General features: G+C 51.6%; 1 protein-coding gene across 2 annotated transcripts; it reads right to left on the reverse strand.

Moving 5' to 3' along the window:
* Nucleotides 1–719: 719 nt before the first annotated feature.
* On the reverse strand, nucleotides 720–19,696 carry ATP6V0C (ATPase H+ transporting V0 subunit c). 2 transcript variants are annotated; one of them, XM_082314578.1, is made up of 4 exons: nucleotides 16,196–18,790; nucleotides 14,964–15,273; nucleotides 9,665–9,848; nucleotides 720–8,393 (listed from the first exon to the last, which is right to left on the reverse strand). In XM_082314578.1, the coding sequence occupies exons 2-4, from the start codon at nucleotides 14,971–14,973 to the stop codon at nucleotides 8,189–8,191; spliced, it is 399 nt and encodes a 132-aa protein (XP_082170704.1). In that variant the 5' UTR covers nucleotides 14,974–15,273; nucleotides 16,196–18,790; the 3' UTR covers nucleotides 720–8,188. The 2 variants fall into 2 exon arrangements, with proteins under 2 accessions (XP_082170704.1, XP_082170703.1); XM_082314577.1 differs by lacking the exons at nucleotides 14,964–15,273; nucleotides 16,196–18,790 and adding an exon at nucleotides 19,343–19,696 and having other exon boundaries at nucleotides 724–8,393.
* Nucleotides 19,697–20,504: the final 808 nt, after the last annotated feature.

Consider the following 20,504-nt stretch of genomic DNA (forward strand, 5'->3'; position numbering starts at 1 on the left):
ATCCCGTCCATCCCCCTGCCAGGGGCAGGGACAGCTTCACCCAGATCAGGGGGCTCAGAGCCCCGGCCAGCCTGGCCTTGAAGGTTGCCAGGGATGGGGCATCTCCCACCGCTCTGGGCAACCCCTGCCAGTGCCTCACCACCCTCAGCGTAAACAATTTCTTCCTTCTATCCAGGCTGAATCTCCCCTCCTTCACTTTCAAACCCTCCCCCTTGTCCTGTCGCTACAGGCCCTGCTAAAAAGCCTGTCCCCCCCTTTCTTGTCGGCCCCCTTTAAGCACGGCAAGGCCGCAGTGAGGTCTCCCCGCAGCCCCCTCCTCCCCAGGCTGAACCCCCCCAGCTCTCAGCCTGCCCTCACAGCAGAGCTGGGCCACCCTCGGAGCATTTCGGTGGCCTCCCCTGGCCCCGCTCCCACAGCTCCATGTCCTTCCCGTGCTGAGGACCCCCGAGCTGGACGTGGGGCTCCAGGGGGTCTCCCCAGAGGGGGCAGAGGGGCAGAATCCCCTCCCTCGCCCCGCTGCCCACGCTGCGGGGGATGCAGCCCAGGAGACGCTTGGCTTGCTGGGCGGCCAGAGCACATTGCCGGCCCGTGGCCGGCTTTCCATCCCCCAGCACCCCCAAGTCCTTCTCGGCAGGGCTGCTCTCCACCCCTCCATCCCCCAGCCTGTGCTGACACCGGGGGTTGCCCCCATCCCGGTGCAGGACCCTGCCCTTGCCCTTGTTGAACCCCACGAGGTTCACCCAGGCCCCCCTCTCCAGCCTGCCCAGGTCCCTCTGGATGCCATCCCGTCCCTCAGGCGTGTCCGCTGCACCCCTCAGCTTGGTGTCACCTGCAAACCTGCCGAGGGTGCGCTCGATCCCGCTGTCTGTGTCACTGATGAAGATATTAAACAGTACTGGTCCCAGTACGGACCCCTGAGGGACACCACTCGTCACATGAGAAACGTTTGGGGCAGAATCTTTCTCCACTGTGTCCACTGACGCCAAGCTGGAGCTCCTCAGCGCAGGTGGTCGGGAGCGTCGTCACTCAAGAACCACCAGCCAGCCCCAGGACAGGCTAAAGGAAGCTCAAGGCACCTTTACCACCGCACGTTCACTAGTACCCGGCACCTTCCAGCCGAGGATCCCGCAGCCTTACTGCGCCGTGCCGCAGCTCTCGTACAGCCACCGTCACCGCCAGCTGGGCAGCCATGTCACACGGGAATGCCTTCGTGGAAGAAGCGTTACCCGCTAGGTATTACTTTTTATCAGGCAAAGTTGAAAGGCCTGAGAGGTCAGAGGAGATGAATTAGTGGTTCCTAATGGCTTGTAAGTCTGTGAATTTGTGAATAAGTAACCTTGGCTTGAACGGCCACAGTGGACTCGTTCCTCTCTGGGGAATGAATCTGCCTGGAGAAACTGCTCCGCTTGCTGTGGCACACCGCACACGCGCGGGACAGCAGGCACGCCGTGCCACGAGGGGCCCGCGGGCTACACCCACCGTGCGAGGAAACACCGGTGCAGGGCCTGCTTCACCTGACTCGAGATTAGGTACTTCTTGAATGGCAGCCCCGGGCGGACCCAGGTGTGCGGGAGGGACCCGTCGCAAAGGGACCTTGCCCCCGAGAGCTGGCAGACCAGTGCTGCAAAGCATGTACCGGCTTGGAAGTCTGGCTGGGCACAATAATAATTACAGTAACAAAATTAAATCTGAACTGTTTATTGGCTCAGGCAAAGTAAGGTTTCTGGACCCCCCCCCTTGACTGTTCCTTTCTCAGTCTCAGCTCCAGGGAAGCAGAGTTAACTGCAACAGGTAGGTCGTTACTTCTTTTAAATGTTACTTTCTCAGCTGACAGCATTGCTGTAGGCAGGCTCCTACGGTCACTTGACAGGTCAGTAGCAGCCTGGGAGAGAAGACAGAAAGCTTGTTCTGCGCCCTACAGCCAGGCCCCTGCCTTTTCTCCCCAGCAGACCGTGCCACCAGGGGTGCTTGTGTCTGCAGGCTCTGTGGCCAAAGGGCAACAACGTCCAATCTCCAAAACGTTAAAGGCAAGTCCTACGCTTTGTTAAAATTAAAGCCAGCGTCCCCGACAGTCTGAGCATTTACTCCTAACCATCTGCAGGCAGATGGCTCCATTCCCCCTCCATCCTCTTTGCTCCACAGGGACTGCTGTGCGCTGCAGCAGTCCGCCTATCCCTCCCGCTCGCGCGTTTGTCCCGTTTGGTGTCCCACGGTATCGCAGAGAGAGTCAAGTGTCTCATCAAGGACCGTGCCTAGGCAGGGTGCTGATGTGAGCTCCACTGATGAATCACGCCGGGAAAAATAAACGATGGGAAATGTAATTGTGCATGAACGTAACATCCCCGTCTGGCCAGGAATTGAATTTTAATGAGGTTTTATGCTGTACTTACTATTCCATGATGTCAGTGCTTGTCCACAGTACAAGCTGCCTCTTACTGCCAGCAGGATGCCAGTAAAGGCCCCTGAAACGGAGAGCTGGGAATGCTGCTAGTTGAGGCCAGGAAAACTACGTGCAGCGCTGTTTTGGGAATTTGAGGCCAAGAGTGGCTTCAGGCAGGTTTTCCTCATTGTGGCTGAAATGATCCACGTTTGGGGCACCCAGCAGCATATGACTTGTGGCTTCAGTACAGGTGAAGTCAAGGAGACTCCAAAACCAGAAGATTAGAAAATTAATCCTAAAAGTGGATCTCAGGCCTGCTTATCTGAGCAAACGACTCTGCAAGGAGGGAAGTACTCTCCCAAGCTGCTAAGCTGAATTCAGATGTCAAAAGGCTCATACAGCACCCAAACCGCCTGTGGCCAAAGGGCACTTTCACATGAACGTACGTGCTGACAGACTGGTGACAGTAACTTTTCTTGGCAGTGGAAGAGACATCTAGGTAAACACAAATACTGACTGCTTACAGGTAGTAACATCCACCGTTAAAGATCCTGCCACGGGGGCCACCCCGCTGACACAGCTTCACCGACCCTTCGGCGACAAAGAGATCCAACATTTTTCTAGGCTGCGAGCCCTAAAGCGAACCACTGAATCAGAACGCTGGAAAATGGCCCGGACCTCCCTCTGCACTGCTGGGAGGAACAGAACAGTCTGTGCTGAGATGAAAGGTATGGAAATCTGCCTCATTGATGCTGTAGGTATGCCACCCAGCCCAACTTCGTCATCTATCTGTCCTGCTTAAGTCTTATCCATTTGAATGTTCTTCTTTTATTTCTCAGTATTAAATTAACCCTGTCCTGCATCACCAATAACTGCACGCTCCTTCTCTAATAACCGTGCGTTCTTTCTCTCTGCTGCCCCAGTAACAGGCTGAGGGAATCACAAGCTGTGGTTTCACTTGCATTTTCTTTAGCAAACGTTTTTTTCTTCAGGTTGAGTTATTTTTACCCTGGCTCAATTCCCAAATTAGATTCGCTGCCTGGCAGCACGAGAAGTTGTACCAGCACGCTTGGGAGAAACAGGGGAGCGTGTGCTACAGATGTGAAAGAAGGCCTAGGTGGCCAGGGGGAGGGCTTAGGCCAGCACTGCTGCCAAGAAGTGCTTGTGGAGATGCAGCCTTGGCTTCTAATTTTTCACATGCATTCAGAAAGAGGTCTGAAATTGTCCTAATGCACACAGGAGCCAGGGAGGCTGGTTACATCTATGAGTTGAGAACACCCTGCCGATCTTGGGAACATGCGTGATTCCCCGAGCTCTGTCCTCAGCCTGCCTTGGGCAGACAAAGCCATCAGGTGTAGGTGGTCGTTGTCGCTGCCTGCCGCTCGAGGTCACCCCTTTACCCTCCCCCGAAGGCAAAGGAGGAAAGCACAGGTGCAATAGCAAGGACAGGACAGTTCAAAGCACCAAAAAAGGGTCCAGGACTGAAACAGCCACTAGTATCCCCTTGGTAAATCCAGAAGAGCCAGGACTTGAGCCTGTCGTGTGTGCTTCTTGTCCCCTCAGCAAAAGGAAGATGGCAAACACGAGCCGCTGGCTCTCCAGGAACCTCGTCCTGCCCTCCTGCTACCCAGCTCGTACTCTCACAGGCCAGCGAGAACCGTCAGCGGTCTGCGGATGCCTTGTGGGACCCTGCGGCTTGGCCCCTAGGAGAGCTTCGGGCCTTACGCGCTGTAAGGATGGGGGAGGATTTTTTCCTGCCTGCTTTGGCGCCATGACACGGGAACTAGCTCAAGAGAAACTCAGCGATATGAGTTGCAAAGCTGTGACTGTCTCAGGAGCTAAATGAAGCGTGGCTTGCAGAGAAAAGAACAGCATTCATTAGTGAGTAATAGGAACAAAAACGGAGAAGCTTTTCGGGACACAATCCTTTGAAACAGAAAACTCCCACTCCAGGATAAGCGGCACTAGGAGGACTTACTACTCTGGGTTTAATTTAATTATGTCAAGAGAAAAAGACGGTTAACACCTGTAGAGCAGAAAGAGATATGCTAAGAGCAGAGGTGGCAAGTCCTGTGTCAGAGACAGAGGTAATTCTCACCCGAGGAACAGTGATGGTGTGTACAGTCAGGCTGGATGGAAGCAGCAAAAAGCCATAAAATCCGTATCCCCAGGGTCAGACTGCGAAGGAAACAAGGTTTACTGGGAGTTGTTTTCATTAGATCTGCTGCTACCCTGTAGTTGAAAACAGCAGCTTAGTTTCTGGGATCAGTTTCTCTTAATGAGGTTTTTATTTCCCCAAAGCTCATTTACTTTTCCAGGTTACTACGCTTCTCTGTAAACCAGGTCTCCCAAGGAAAGACAATCCCTGACCAATCACAGATAAAATCCTAATACTGAAAAATGCTTCTCCAACAGAGCAGTGGGGGGAAAAAAAAAAAAAAACCAAACAGAAAAAATCTGCAGCCTTTGGGAAAAAAGCCAGTATGAAAGAGTTAAAAAAAGCGACAGGTCAGCAAGCCCTGTGAAGGCATTGCCTATGCGGGCGCCTCTGGCAGCAGGCGTCCCTTAACCTTCCCTAGCCTGAGCCGACTGCTAATGGACATCCACCCTCCCTCCGCCGCTGCTGCAGAGCCACCCTGCTCTTCTCTCCGCAGGGCTGACTCACTCTGCAGTGCACTCGCAGGCGCGCAATCTGCCACGTTACAGAGCGCTGTTTACGTGCCAGCACACGCCACCTCTTTTAATCAGGCACTCTACGAGTCTGTCATTTCACGCCCCGAGTCTGCCTGCTCCCCTCTTCCAAACCCAAGCCAATCCCCGCCAGATGGGACTGCGCTCTGATCTAGCGCACTGCTGCCAGTAAACGAAGGAAGGGGGCCAAAAGGTCCCTAATTTTCTTAATGCCCTGAATCACTTGAGAAATTTGCTGATGCAATAGCATCAGTGAAAGACTCGAAATGCAAGTTTTCACCTGGGAGTCATCAATGAGGATCTAGAGCATCGCTGTCAGAAAACGCTTGGCTGAGGCATCAGATCGTTAATTTTACTCCCGGCGTATTTGCAGGTACTCAGCGCAAAGCAATCCTCCGCCTGTGCCTGCTAACCCCAGCTTTTGTTTTATGCTGTTCTCCTGACTCGCATGGGTTTATATATAAAGGAGAAAGGCTTGATGTTCCAAGGCGTGAACCAAAACGCTGTCAATGGGATTTTGCCTGCATTTGGTTATGCAAGCATCCATCGCCACCCTGAGCCCACTAACTGCCTTCTGCAAGGTGTCACCAAGCGACAGTGGGATCCTTACGAGTTCCTGTAGACCACTGCCTTTAAATTGCTTATTTCTCTTAGAGATGAGAGCTACCACCACCATTTAGTTCCTCTCTTAAATGCAATTTGCTCATATTCTTGTAAATTGGCAAAACACAAGGCTGGCAGCAGGTTCCCCTTAAAGAAGGCAAAACCAGATCTTATGTGTTTGCAGCCCCGGCCAGGACCTTCTCCTGTCCTGCTACACACGCAAAATGCCATTCCTCTCACCCCGACCTGCAAGGTGCACATGCTTTCCAGAGAGCCTGAATCCACAGCTCACCCCCTCCCAGCCGCAAGCTCTATCAGACTCTGCACAGAAGTACCGGGAAGGCACTCGCTGTGATCAGTGCTGAGAGGGAATTACGCTATAGTTGCCCTAAATGTTTATGACCCCTGTGTAAAGTCTAATCCAGAAGTTGAGAGTCTACTGCTTCTGCTGAAGAAAAGAATGATCAACACAATTCAGATCAGGAAGTTTTCCCTTAGCCCCGGCAGTGCCTCAGCAGACATCTGTAATTTTCCTTAAATCGGCTCACGCCTCTGTGCAGCCCAGGCACCACCACTGCTCAGACTGCCACGAAGAAAAGCCCCTCTGAAACACAAAACCAGTGGTGCAGCCCACCCAAAGCCAAGCAGCTGACAGCCTATTGAACGAATGCAGACAGAACAGCTTTTTAGCAAACAGAATAAACCAATTAATTTGTTAATAATTATTGATGATCAACAACTGTTAAAACTACACCTTCACAGAAGTCTGTGAAAATCCATACTAGCTGAATGACTGGCTAATAGCTGAAGTCTCCTTCCTGAACGGTCCCCAGTTTGGAGACCAGCTTCCCAGAAGGTGCACAGGGTGCCCCCAGGCCCGGGCTGGTGAATGCTCCTGCCAGGCAAGGAGCTCCAGGCATAGCTTCAGTGAATCCCTCGTGCTCCGGCCACAGCTCTTCCCAGTACTCACACCAGACTTTTTTGCTGCACAGGTCTACACAAGGCATATGGATGAAACCCATGCACGCCACCACCACATCTCCGTTCCCAACCAGGCCGACAGAGGTTCCTACAGATCACTCCAGATTCCCCAGCTTAGTGTGACCACAAGGGCAGTACTGGGTACCTGTGCAGCATTAACATCTTGGCTTGAACAAGGTAAAGCTTGACCTTTCTCCACACTATACAACTTAAAGAAATGTGATGTACTTCCCAAAGGCAATCTAGAACAAGCTCTACATCTGTAAGGGTCCGACATCTATTTCCCATACGAGCTTCAGCATTGCTTTGCAACGCTCCTAAATCCTCAGGACCAGAAGGTTGCTACAGCATTCACTAGCTGCAAAAGCAGAACTTCTCAGCTCGAATGCTCCTGATTTACAAGTTAAAAATAAGAGTTCTTGAATGAACCCATTTTGTTGATGAGGCTATTGTTCAGGTACTTTAGTGGCAACTGCTGCCAGCAGCGCAGCTTTCCAACCAGCTAAGTTTCTGCAGAGCCATCACAAGGACAAGCTGCATAAAGGCTCTTCAGCAGCTCCTCTTCCTCCTCACATGCTGAAGCCCCCACCCTCGCTCCCTGACCTTGCCTGCTCAGGCCGTGCTGCGCAGCCTGTTTATTACCTGGCATTGCCCTGTGCCAGAGCAAAGACGCACCGCTTGATCAGGGTGAGCGAAGCACAGCAACAGCCTTGCGTTCCTGCTCACCATGAGTGCTGCCCACGGGCAGCAGCTGGAAACAGCATGGCTGTGCTCTAGCAGTGATGACAGCATCACTTCTGCATGGTGCTCAGTCACTTCAAGAACCTGCCTCCCCGTAAAGGAACGCCTCCTCTTCCTGAAGGAGCAGCGAGAGCACGAAATCAGAGGCAGAGGACTCATTACAGCAATGTAGTGAGGAAGTTTTATTCGGAAACATGGTAGAAGTTTGTAACCCAACACTGGGTGCACGACTCTGATGCCGGAGCATACGCGGTTACTACTGAAACACAGGAGTGTTTCGGACAATTGCTGTAATAAAACACGAAATTCTCATACTCCAATACCAGGACACTACAGCAATCTTTAGAATCAAAGTTACATCCAAGGAATTCTCTGCACTTACAATTGACCCCACAGTGTAATCTACCTATATATAAGATTAATATATATAGCATGGGAAATTGAAAATCCTTGCTCCATAGATGTATGAACATGTCAAGTCTTTTATAAATAAACATCCAGTGAAGAGAAAAAAATTACATTTCTAGTTCGTATTTATACATAAAGTACTAACAGCAATGGGTGGAAAATTGCACACAGGCCACCCCAAGCCATGCAGCAGGCTTGGAGCAGCCCATCCAATTTAATATTGAAGTACACACAGGACAGACAAGTCACTAACATACATTGCGCATTTACAAGAGATCAACTACCAAATTGGGACAACTGTACACATTGGAGAGACCATTTTCATTCTGGAGCTTTTTCTTTAAACATGGATTTGTTACATCTCTTTACATCATACCGCGACATTTACTTTGTGGAGAGGATAAGGGCAACAATGAGGCCATAGAGACCCAAGACTTCAGCGAAGATCAAAATCAGGATCATGCCCACAAATAACCTGGGCTGCTGTGCTGTTCCCCGTACACCTGCATCGCCCACAATGCCAATGGCAAAGCCAGCAGCCAGACCACTGAGGCCCACACTCAAGCCAGCACCCAGCTGAAGAAAGCTCCTGTGGGACAGAGACGAGAAGAATTTCAGTGACAAGCAACACGACCCCAACCCTTCAACTTCAGGCTAGCCTTTCTTCTCTCCCCAAAGGAAATAAGAACTAACATTTAAAGGGAACCCCTTTCCTGCAGAAAGAGCTCCTGTACTCTTTCAGCAAGCACAGTATGTCTCACAAAGCAGGGCCTTCCTGAGACTCCTAGCTCTGATACTTAGAAAAATGGGCAGCTATGCAAGATCTTTAGCTGATACTCAGGTGTGGCTCATACGCTAAGCTAAGCTATGGGCCTGCGAGTTCACATGGCCACCCAGCTCACCTGTAGCCACTGCAGTCAGCTGCAGGCTTAGCATGCTGCCAGAGCTGTACTTACTCCAGCCATGGGGGCTAGCACTTGCAGTAATGCCTGTCCCACCGTGCTGTGCAGCCTGTTAATAGCTGCTTTTGTCTCGCACCTTTAGCGATCTTATTATACAGCCATAGCACACCCAGGTGATCATCAGGTCTCTTGCACTGCAAGAGTTGGACAGGAATGGTCTGCTTTTCCAGGCAGGGACACCTGAGGAGCAGTCCTTATCAGGATCTGCCCACCTGGTAACTGCAAAGCAGCATTTGTACCTGCTGTTTCTTAGATCATGGCTTATTAGGGCAACCACACTGCTCACGGGCCATAGCTTGTACAGTGACACAGATATCTACTGTCAGGCCTCAGAAGCATTGGTTTATTCTGAGAGGTATCAATCAAGCCAGTTCCAGCTGTTCTCAAAAGCCAAGAGTGGATTAAGTTTCAGACTGTAGCTGGTGTAGAGGCCCAATGTATAGCTTGAGGATTGACTTACCAGCACATGAAGCAGCAAGCAATATTAATTATTCACTTGCATCTCCCAGGCAACAGGAGAACTATTTAGACAGTCTGATTAGGTAGTCTTGGAAAGACCTGTGTATTCCACATCTACAGTTTGGCACCATGAAACAAGCTTAGCCTCCCATCCCAGTACTGCCTGTACGCAGTTTCTTGCAAGCCATAAACCACTGCATTATCTCTAGCAGTGGGATGTCTGATCTGCTAGCTAATGCAGCAAACTAACAGGCAGCACTACCACTGAGGCTAAGGCACTGGGCAGGACAGCCGACATCCAGCCCTTACTCCTAAGCCCAGGGAGGTGCATTTAGCACTGACAGCCCTTCCAGGGGTCTTGAGCACAACCCGCCCATTCAGCAGCATCAGAATAGTGACAGGGCAAACTCAAACAAAACTGACAGATGCAGCAACTTACTTGAATAGCGTGATAGAAGGTGAGAGGGCATTGGCAATGAGGACTGCCACTACGAGGCCATAGATAGCTATAATACCCGCCATGACAACAGGGATGATTGACTTCATGATGAGTTCAGGCCTCATGACAGACATGGCTGCAATACCTGTACCACTCTTCGCTGTTCCATATGCAGCTCCCAAGGCTGGAAAAGAAAAACATGCATTAGACACATCCCCAAATACTGTCTCCTCCACTGGGCTGCAGTGCTAGAACAGATGAGTCAGCACAAGGAAGAACTGTGCAAAACTAACATGGTCACTTGACTTCTTGGTTTGTCAGCCAGGAATATTCCCCTAAGGGATGAGGAGGTGACCTATCCAGAGCCCTAGACCAAAGCCCGACAAGTGAAAAGGTGCTGTTCAAACAGTACTGACAACAGAATACCCTCTCTAAGCTAGCCTCCCAGCAGGGTACACTCCCCAGCAGACATTCATTCCCTGTTTAGGAACCAAAACCCAAGGTTTGAACTCGTTACTTCAGAGCTTGTGCCCTCACAGAGCCCACGCTGCGAGGCTCCACTCAGCCAAACTGCAGAGGAAACGCAGCAAAGCGTGTCCTGCTACCGCAGCAGGACGTCACCTGGCTGAAAGCCAGATTTTACAGACACTGAACTTTGAGCCACATGGGCCGAGTTCTCAGATGCACCCAACATTTAACAAGTCACCTCCTGGCATCCTTCACAGGTTTTGTGGAAGAGGTCCCATCTGGCCTATGCTTTGTCCTGGGGTCAAACATGCTGTTTCAGCTTCATCAGACACATACTGCAAGAGCAAACTCACATATTCTTGCTGCACTTCATTCCTTGGAGAAAGGACACCCTCTTCATGTGTCAATAACCCCACCTGTGAAGGATTCAGGTCCAAACACTTGTTAATCCAACCACTGGAGCCACAAAGTAGAGTGTGGCTCATAGGTCAGAGGACCACAAGCTGCACTCTAATCACCTTACCCCTAAGGTTCACTGATCACCTGTGTCAACACTTGAGCAAGCAGAGGTCAACACAGGAATCCAAAGCTTGGTTTTCAAAGCAGAACATGGGCTTATCACCACCAACTGAGAAATGCTAGGATCAAGAGTCACAAAGCACTACCCCAAGAAGTAACTTCTGCCTTGAAAACTTTATAAGCTTCCACAAATACCTCATTCCTTGATTCTGAAGTACTCGGAAAGACCCTTTTCCTTCCTGCCTTGCTCTGGAGTACTCTAGGAACTCCTTAACTCTGGACTGCACTCACCATCACCCAGGAGATGATATGCAGGTCTGCAGCCATCCAGGGTTAAGTCCCTGAAGCAGCACCGCAAGGTATGTGGAAGGGTAGGTAGTCTCCTTTTCAGACACCATCAGGCTGATATTGAAAGCTAACAGTCCTATTGAAGCATAAAAATTCTTTTGTCTGCTCTAAAGGCTACTGGAGAGTATTAAAGCCACAGGGATTTCAAATCTTTGTACTGTTCAGAGACCTACTTTTTAAGTTTGCTCCACCCATTTAAAAACTAACATTTCTACAGGGGAGAGCTTGTTCCACAAAGATCTGTAGCTGCCTCTTACGCCAGCATCCAAGTGTGAGATGGTGCACCTTGACCAAAAGAGTCGCTGGGAGGTATCCAAAGGGTTTAGGATATGTGCTTTCCTGCTCCTCACTCGGCATTTACATAAAGCCTATCTCTGAGCAGTAATCCTCCTGGCTTTGCACTAAGAAACTTCAGAAGATTAATAAAGGTAATACCGCCGCACTAACACAAGACTCACCATCAGAAGGAAGTTCGGTTTTAGTTACAGAAACTTGAAAGGAAAGCCTCATTATCAACTACAATTGGTTCTGTATAAGCAAAGCTCCTGAACCTCCTGTAACTTGGATCCTCTTTTTGTTGAAGCCTTGGCTGTCACAGATGAGATGGGTGTAAAGGGCTGCTCAGCACAATTCAGAACAAGACTCCAGCTTAGCTGGAAGCCTGAGCCAAGAGCAGAAGACAAGTTTTACCTGCAAACGTAAGCTGAACCTGGAAACTAGTGCACAGACTTAGCTAGCAACATCAGTGATGGTACTGCTTAAGGGTCTAGCCCCTAGGAAGTCTAGAAAGAAATCACTAACTTGAATTAGGAACCTTTTCTGTTGGATGAAGCATCTTCTACGGACTGGAAGTAAGCGGAATCAAGATTCAGGCTATGTCAACTTCTAAACTGGCTACAGCATTTAGCAGAAACCACTTCTCACTTGGAATTGTTTCTAAACCTCTCCAGAAATGCTGAGGCTCTTGAGGGAAGTTCACTATTTAAAATTAGATCAGTCCTTACTTCCTCCAAGTCTGAAGTTACTTAAAGGTGTTGCAATTAATACAGTGATGGATTACAGAAGCTGATTTTGTAATCCCACTTACAGAAAGCCAGCCAGCTTAAGCTTTTGGGGAAGGGCAGATCAGCTCGAGTTTGTCAATTCCCAGTTGTTAAATCCCATTTCTAGGGAATAGGCAAGATCTTATGCCTTGAACTTGGTCTAGACAGATTACAAATAAAGCCTACATGCACTCTGTGGCAGCTAGTTGTAACAGTCCATTTTTAGACAGCACAAAAGATCTGGTGGACAGTCACAGGTGCTACACGCACAGCCTCAGAGCTTGGCACATCTGCTCCCAGCGAAGTCTTTAGCAGCATCCTGACCAACAGGCTTACACTGGAGTCCCCCGCAGCCGCATCTCCAATATCATACTGCTCTTCACTAGCCTGAGAAGTTCTCCTTGCACCTTTGGCAATACCCCAGTATGACAGTCCAGTGGCAAAGATGATATCCACTTCCCACCGTGACACAGCCATTCATGGCACAGCTAGTCAGTTTGGGCCACTGGGCACTGAGGTCAATCCTCCTGCGCATCTTGACTTGTACCTCTGGCAGCTGTGAGCATTTGAAGCACATAGGCTTCATATGCTACATTTAAATACCACTGATGAGTTGGAAGGACGTTTTCCAAAGTTTTCTCAGTGAATAGGGTTTGAAGGTATCCATGTGGAAGACAGGGAAAATGGAACAAGAGCTGTACCACTGTTACACACCAAGACTCCATGGATTTGCTTCAGATACTACAGCTCCATCACCCCTAACATACAGATCAATTAAGCTGCAACACTACCTCTAAAGTATACATAGAGCTATCAAAACATTTACCTGGCAGCTGGAGAAGCACTTTGCCTACCTAGCTTTATCACAGAAGGAAGCCATTCTGGTCTGTAACTAGGAACTGTGCCATTTATAAGTTCAATGGTGTTATAATACATCATTCAAGACCATCTACTCCCAGTAAGCCTGTTTCAAAGGTTAACTTGATTTTGAAATACTTCTGAAGAGTAACTCCTTGAACTCACGAGCCAGAGTTGGTTTAGTACTGCTCCTGGGGGCAAAACGCGCTCCCACAGGGCTGTGGATATGCTGCCTGGCTCCCCACCACGGCTGTTACTTTCTATTAGTCAAAAGTGGTAGCAGAGGTAGTATAGCTGTGCAGCTCCAAGATGAAGTACAAGCTAGAAAGTAACTTGCCATATAGGCAATAGCTTCAGTAAGGACTGAAGACTAGTTGTAGTCTTGCCACTGCCAGGACTTCCAGTAGAGCTTTGCCTCCGATATTCACTGTCGATACTTGAGCAGCCTGTGGTTTAGATCAAGTGCTGGTCCAAGTATTAGGACCAATCTTTTGTAGCTATAGTTACAGTGCTCAGTAAGGTCACGCACCAAGAACGTTAATCTTGCAGCTAAGTTAGCTGCAAGTCACCTCATGCGACACTCCCTCAATACAGAAAGAGGCTGTTACCAAAAGCCTTGCATCGGTTTTGCAAAGCACTGCAGACAGATATGCACCTCTGGACAGCAACCACGTTATCGGGAGCCTTCAAGCCAGGGAACCACTTGCACAGATGCAGTTCCAGCAGCTGCAATACATTCAGACATGCTCAGCCCAAGGATAGAGAGGTTCAGAACCAGCCGCACACTCCGGCAGCATTTGGTCCCTTCAGAGCCAGTGATTCCTCCTGTGTCCCACCACAGAGAAGCAGGTTTTCACACTGCAATGTGTGAAAGACTCCCAGAGCACTAGTAGGCATAATCTCCCTGCATTAGGAAGTGAGCTAGTGACACAAGTCAAACTTTCAATTAAGATACCATGGGTTATATCACAGCAAGTCTGAAAGACCACTCTGCATGAGTACTTACATCTGGAGCCTTTTATAATTAATCCATTATCAAAGGGGGCTGTCCTCTGCAGTAGGTAGGCTTCCCTTGAACCAGAGAGCAGGCATCAATTCACCTCAATGGCTGCTCATCCCTGAGCAGGTTGTTCTTAAATGGTTGGAGAACTGTTAGAGGTGATACCCAGGTCAAGTACGGCCCTTGCTCTGCCATGCCAGAAACCCGGGCATTTTCAAAGAAACAGGCTGCTTCCCACTGGTACTCTAAAGCCCCTCCTACACCACCACATTTAGCACAAACACAGCTCCACCTCACATTACAGTAATGGATACTCCATGGCTGCCTTGGAAAAACCCTGTTGCTATGTCCAGTTGTATCTCCAGAGAAGAGGAAGCCGCATTAGAACTGTATCTGGCGCCTATGCAAATTCAGATCACGCTGACTGAAGACTGGCTACGGCCAGCCCCCAGTGATAACTGGAGGGGCAAACAGATAAGCTGCCCTGCAGGAAGTTGCAGGCTTTGAAAATCTTTACTGAGTCACCTGTTATAGGATTAGGGACAGCATGCTTTTTGTTCTTCCCTAGTGTTATGACAGGGTGTGGGGATTTCAAACAAGCCTAGCGCTGTCAGCTTACAGCATTATCAAAAACAACCTGCAAGGCTAGCAGGCCATTTACTCTTGTTCAGTAAATTTGAGAACTTAAAAGTCTACGAGCTCCTTGAGAAGCTGCTGCAATAGCAGCAGTCCAAAGAAAAGAGGAGTTACCAGTCAACTGCCCAAGCAGCTCCAACTGGTACGCTGGATTGTCTGACAGCACACAAAACCAATTTTTTATTTTTTTTTTTTGAAGTATGGTAAGGCTGACACTTCACACCACTGAGCACAGGCTTACTCTTCTGCAAGCAGTGAAGTCCAGTCCCTTGTTATTTATCTATCTTTATCATACAAGCTCCCCTGCAACCTCAAAGATGACCCATTTCACAGACCGGGTGGACCACTGTACTCCAGGTAGTTTGTTATACCAGTTAGACCAACTCGATGAAGAGGGCTCCTGCTAACAGCAGCTTACACCACTCACCAGCAGGCATCCACAGCTAAGCTGCCTCATTTCTGAAGCGTGGGAAAGCCAAGGTCATCTGACTGCACCCAGCAGACACTCCTGTGGCCAGACGAGCCTGACTTGAAGCCTCATGCTCACAAGACTCAGTCTGAATGAAGCAAGTTCAGCAAGTTCTGCCTTACTGTTTGGTGAGGACTGCAAGCAGGTGGAAGCATGCACTTCTGTGAAACCATTGCTTCAAGCATCACCAAACAGCCTGACCAGGCTGGAGAGTTTGAGGTTGCAACCGCTGCTGGAAATCGGTCAGGCTCTGGACAGATGGAAGAGGCTAGTTTAGGAAGGGGAAAAAAGGAAGTTGACTAAGAGGTCTTGAGGCAGCTGGCATTCATCTGCACTGCTGCTCTGAACATCCCCATCGGAGGGGAAGCACCTGGAGACTTTGGAGCTTACAGTGACTTTGGAGTGAGACAGGAGTCCCATCAGGTAAACCCAGAAGCCACAGTACAAGCAGTAGCATATCTGCTTCAGCCAAGTTTTGGAGAGCCAATGGTTTATCCTGATGCTCGAGCTGGTTTTCAGATGATCCTAAGACTAGCATTTACTGAGTGGAAACGATGCCCTTGTTGAGATGTCTTCCCTTAATTTGACTGAGTTGTAGAAATACTGCCTATCTGGTTTACTTCTGTTACAACACTTATGCCTTAATAGGCCACCGATGTACCTGCTGTTAAGGATGAATACTTAAGCTAGTCCCTCTACTGTAGACAGTCTGGTAGCTCGAACATCTGACCCACTGAGTTTTCCTGCCCATACCACAATGCCTTTGAAGTACTCTAACATTTGGAACAGAAGACTACCTTGAGCTGCACTCTGTTCCACCATTTCATTTTTTCCTGCAAGCTCCAGCTAAGGAGTCTGCAAGCTCCTCTTAGGATGAGGTCTACAGCTACTTACTGAGAAGCAAGCAGCTCTCCTGCCTACCACCTCCCCATCCCTCAAGAGACAGTATTTCAGGAAGCACAGATGTAATTTGCCTTCAAGGCTGCAAGTTGTTTATAGTCATGCCACCTTCTAGAATCAGACTGTGCAGGGCTGTCAGCTGCATCAAGCTAGATGTTCTGAGCCAGCAATTTCACCATGGAGGTCCCTTAATAGCTAACCAACTACAATATCTGCAGCCCTGGTTTAAAATAAAAAGTACTATTTCATTAGCTCTGCAGCAACAATGAGAAGTAAGAGACAGGACTAACCTCAACACTGCTGGCTAGAGCTCTCTTCATTAGCAGTCTTCCAGATGCTTGACAGTGAAGCAGTACTGAGGGCACGGAATGCCCATCCAGAGCGCAGGTCTAGGTAAAACTCCTTACCACATTATGGAGGCCACAGCGGGGTCACTGGGACATCACGCTTTTCTACACGGAGCATCAGCAAGCACAGACAGCTTTGCCATTTTGCCATACTTTTCCATTTTGGCATGCTGAAGTCACATGGGAAATCCACAACGATTTGATCACTCAGCAGCACCTGACACTGCGCCAGCCACATGTTTTACACATAGGAAGCGAAGGACCTTCAGCCATCGGAACAAGTTGTAACCAGCAAATGAATAAGCAGGCTCGAAGATAGCCAAGGTCACAACAGCCTGCTTTAGTCTTTCTAGCTGCCATCAGTACTAGCTGACCAGAACAAGTTCTGCTATCTATGTACCATCAGCAGTTAATGTTCAAACATCAAACAGTACTGCATAAAGTCACTTGTTTTCACATCAAACTAGCCTGGACAGTATAGAACTTGAACATGTTTACTAGAAACAGGTCTCAGAACTACAAGCTCCACAAGAATCTGATCTTTAGATACAGCATGAGTCAGGCGTGATCACTGCACTAATTAACACTGATCGAGGACAATTTTAGATAGTTTTACACTGCTTGTCCAGACATAGTTCCTTACTTCTAAGTCAGGGTGGGTTTTTTAACAACTGTTCAATTAGCATCAGAACATGCTGTAGCACCACATCCCTATTCGGAAAGCTACGTGACACTGCAAGTTTTGGTTTATCCTATATTGACGACTCTGCCATATTGCCTTAAAAATCCAAGTTGCTTCACTAAACAAGCAGTTCAGTAACGTTCACAACTACAGAATAATTTTGCATCAGCAGTATCTATAACCTGTTGTTCCAGTGGCTGAACCCATCAGATGCGCTTAGGCCCTGGCAGGGACTAACTGCATGGCTCAGACCTGCTGGCATTAGGACCATCTGACACAGATTCTGCATCAAGGACCAGGCACATGCCAGCAGCAACACGGTAGTTACCAAACCCTCATCAATATCGCTTAAGCACTCCCTTTGAATTACCTAACTCAAACCCGCCCCTTTAGCTTGCAAACCCACAGTACCATGCCACCAAACCCACAGCTTCTAGGAAATGCTTCCCTTTCATTTAGACATGCTAAGCAACACTTTGAATTCCTACTAAAATGCTGACTCAAGTTTGCATCCCTCACTGATGTTTCCACTGAAGCAAGCTGGCATATCACAAAACCAGTGTCTGAAAGACTGTACAACCATGTTCTTTTGCTTCTGAGTTTAATTTTGCAAGAGGAATACAGTGACTCCTTCCTCAGGAAGAAAGGTCAGTATTTAGGACTTTAATCACTGCTATTTTGCAAAAGGCAGTGATCTGCTGACTGTTTTTCCCAACAAGTAACCGGGTCTTAGTCTATTCCTCCATTATCTTCACTAGCCCAGAGGCACGTAGGTCAGTAGTCCCAATGCTGGCCCCTACAGCATTCCAGCCATACTGTTTTCAGGGAAGTCCTTACCCATCAAGTGCGAGCGCAACATTTTAACTCGAAGGTGGCAGGCCACTAACTGCCCTCAGCACAGGACATCTGCATCCCACCACTGGGCACAAACTGAGCAAGGCCAAACACAGCCAGTCAGGCTTTTTTTGTGTTGCAAGGATCAAAGCCATCAACATGGCTGGTGTGAAACCATTCAATGGTGCCAACACTAGCATGGCTAGACAGCTTCCTCTCAAACGCTACTTTTAATCCACTGTCTACTTAGCTATTTACACAGTTTAATCTACCACACTAATCAGTCAAGAGCAGTTCCACAGATTTGCCTTGCAGACCTGGCTGCCATCTCAGAAGCTACTTTAATATAATGCACATAAACAGCTACATGTAAGTCGAGCTACAGCCAATTCAGTACTTGAGTGCTTTGATTCCTCAGCTGGGAGCCAAATTAGGTGGCAGATGAAGACAAGTCAGTATGCTCCCACATGGGGAGGCACTGGCTGTCTTCAGAAAAGAAAACCAGACTGATGCCTCGTTCTTGTATTCCTAGTTACTGTAACACTTGCATGGGGAAAAAATCGAGCTGAAGCCTTCCCCATGTTAGCCCCCAAAGAGAAGGGCAGGTCTGCACCCATCAGGAAACAGTAAATGCTCTCGTCAGGAACAGCAGTCATTTTCTGCAGAAGGTTTACTCAGGCTCCGAGAGACGAGGCATCATATGATGGTCCTTCTAGTATAAAACAGCGTTTATGGGTCTCTACATAAGCGCTCTTCAACAGGGAGAGCGACACTGCAGAATGACCCAGTTTACTCCGCGCTGAACCTCCATGACTCGAGGTGCAGATGGACGGCCGCTAGAGCAGAGCTTCCCTTTTTCACCGTTTCGTGCATCGCCCATTTCAAGGGGGCCTATCAGTTCCCTTTAGCGCCACTGACACCTTCAAGGCTGACTTCACTCCTAAATCGCTGGCACGTTTAGGTTTCAATGCCATTAAAAGCGGGTCGTGCGTTATGCCAGGGATGGTTCAGAAAGCAACTCGGTCCAACTCACAGCCGCAGAAGTGCTGCGCCCAGCCCCCGGAGAGCCGGGCCGACGCTCCCTGCCGGGAGGGCAAGGGCTGGCCGCTGCGGAAGAGCGGGGCAGACCGGCCCCGACGCGGCCAGACCCCGAGGGGAGGCCCGGCGGCCGCCCGCCCCGCCCGCGAAGGCGCCCGGCAGCGGCGCCGGGCCCGGGGCCCGCGGTGACACCGGGCCCCCGGCCCCCGCGGGGGGAGGCGCGGCCGCGCCGCCGCAGTCACGTGGAGCGGGGGCTCCGCCGCCGGCGCGCTCCGCGGTGACGTCACCCGCGCAGACCCCCTCCGCCGCGCCCCGGTGCCCGGATGGAGCCGGGGGCGGGGGGGGGGGGGGAGCGGGGGCCGCCCCCAGTCCCGGGGCCGCCCCCGCCGCCAGGCCCGGGGATCCCGCCCCGCCGAGGGAGGGGGAGGACGGGGAAAGGGCTGCCCCCCGCCCCCGGGCGAGCCAGACCGCGCCGCCCCCGCCCCGCTCCCCGGCCGCTCCAGGCCCCGACCCCCCGGGGCCAGGCGGGCGCTCACCGCTGAAGACCATGGCAGCCGAGGCGCCCATCACGGCGAAGAAGGAGGCGTACTCCGGGCTGGCGCTGGAGGACATGGCTGCGCGGGCCGGGCCGGGGCGAGGCGCCGCTGGGAGCGGGAGCGCGAAAGGGCGGGGGGGGGAGGCGGGAGGCTCCGCCGCGGCGCCGGTCCTCCGCGGGCAGCGCTCGGCCACAAAATGGCGGAGGCGAGGAGGGAGGGAGGGAAGGGGAGGAGGGAGACGGGGCGGAGGCCGGCTGCGGGCAGCGGGAGGGAAGGGGCCGGCCGCGGAGCGGGGAGCGGGCGGCGGCGGCGCGGAGCTCCGTCCCGGCGGCAGTGCGCGGCGGCCCGGGCGCTGCGCCCTAAATACTGCCTCCGCAGGACAAAATGGCGGCGGCCCGCCCGTCACGTGACCCGCGGCTCCCGCCCGCTCGCCCCGCCCTCCGCCGCCACCACGCGCGCGCGGCTGGGGGGCCCCCGCCCGCCGACCCGTCCCCCCGCGCCCGGTTCCCCGCTCCCAGGGCCGGTCTCGCCCCAGGACCAGCAGAGCTCCCTCCTCCTCCGCGCCCCGTGTTGGAGCGGGGCGCTCTGCCGCGCCGTTCCCCCCCCGCGCTCTGCCCCGCTCCGCTCGCCCTCCCCTCCCCTCCGCGCGGGTGGTTCAGTCCTGTCCGCCTGCCGCGTCCCGCTGAGCGTGATTCAGCGCTCATTAGCATAAGGGGCGTGTCCAGGCCGCGGCCCCGCCCACGCGGCGGCCGGCGCTCCCGGGGCCCGGGCGCCCGCTCCGTGCCCACCGCTCCGCCCCGGCCCCGGCCCCGGCCCCGGCCCCGGCCCCGCTGCCCCCCGGCCCCGCTGCCCCCCGGCCCCGCTGCCCGGCCCCTGTCCCTTGCCCCCCGGCCCCGGTGCCGCGGCCCCGCGGCGTCTCCCCTCTCCCCTCTCCCACGCACCGTGTCCCCGGTGCCATGTCCTGTGGTCCCTCTCCCGTGTGCCACGTCCCCCACGGTGCAGCCCATGTACCGTGTCCTGTGTCCCCGCTCCCACATGCCGTGTCCCCGATGCCGCAGCCCCCATGGCGCATCCCGGTCTCACATGCCGTGTCCCTGGCGCCATGTCCGCCATGGCGCATCCCATGTACCGTGTCCTGTGTCCCCTGTCCCACACGCCGTGT

The sequence above is a fragment of the Platalea leucorodia genome (genome assembly GCF_965183815.1).
Source record: "Platalea leucorodia genome assembly, chromosome: 5".
In the NCBI taxonomy this organism is placed as follows: domain Eukaryota; kingdom Metazoa; phylum Chordata; class Aves; order Pelecaniformes; family Threskiornithidae; genus Platalea; species Platalea leucorodia.

Bases quoted from the DNA above. Each gene is read 5' to 3' on its own strand.
- ATP6V0C (XM_082314577.1), bottom strand. From the start codon at position 19,418: ATGTCCTCCAGCGCCAGCCCGGAGTACGCCTCCTTCTTCGCCGTGATG. The intron at 9,849-19,342 runs GTGAGCGCCCGC...TTTCTTTTCCAG, and splicing joins GGCTGCCATGGTCTTCAGCG to CCTTGGGAGCTGCATATGGA. The intron at 8,394-9,664 runs GTAAGTTGCTGC...TCTGTCCCACAG, and splicing joins CCTTCTATCACGCTATTCAA to GAGCTTTCTTCAGCTGGGTG.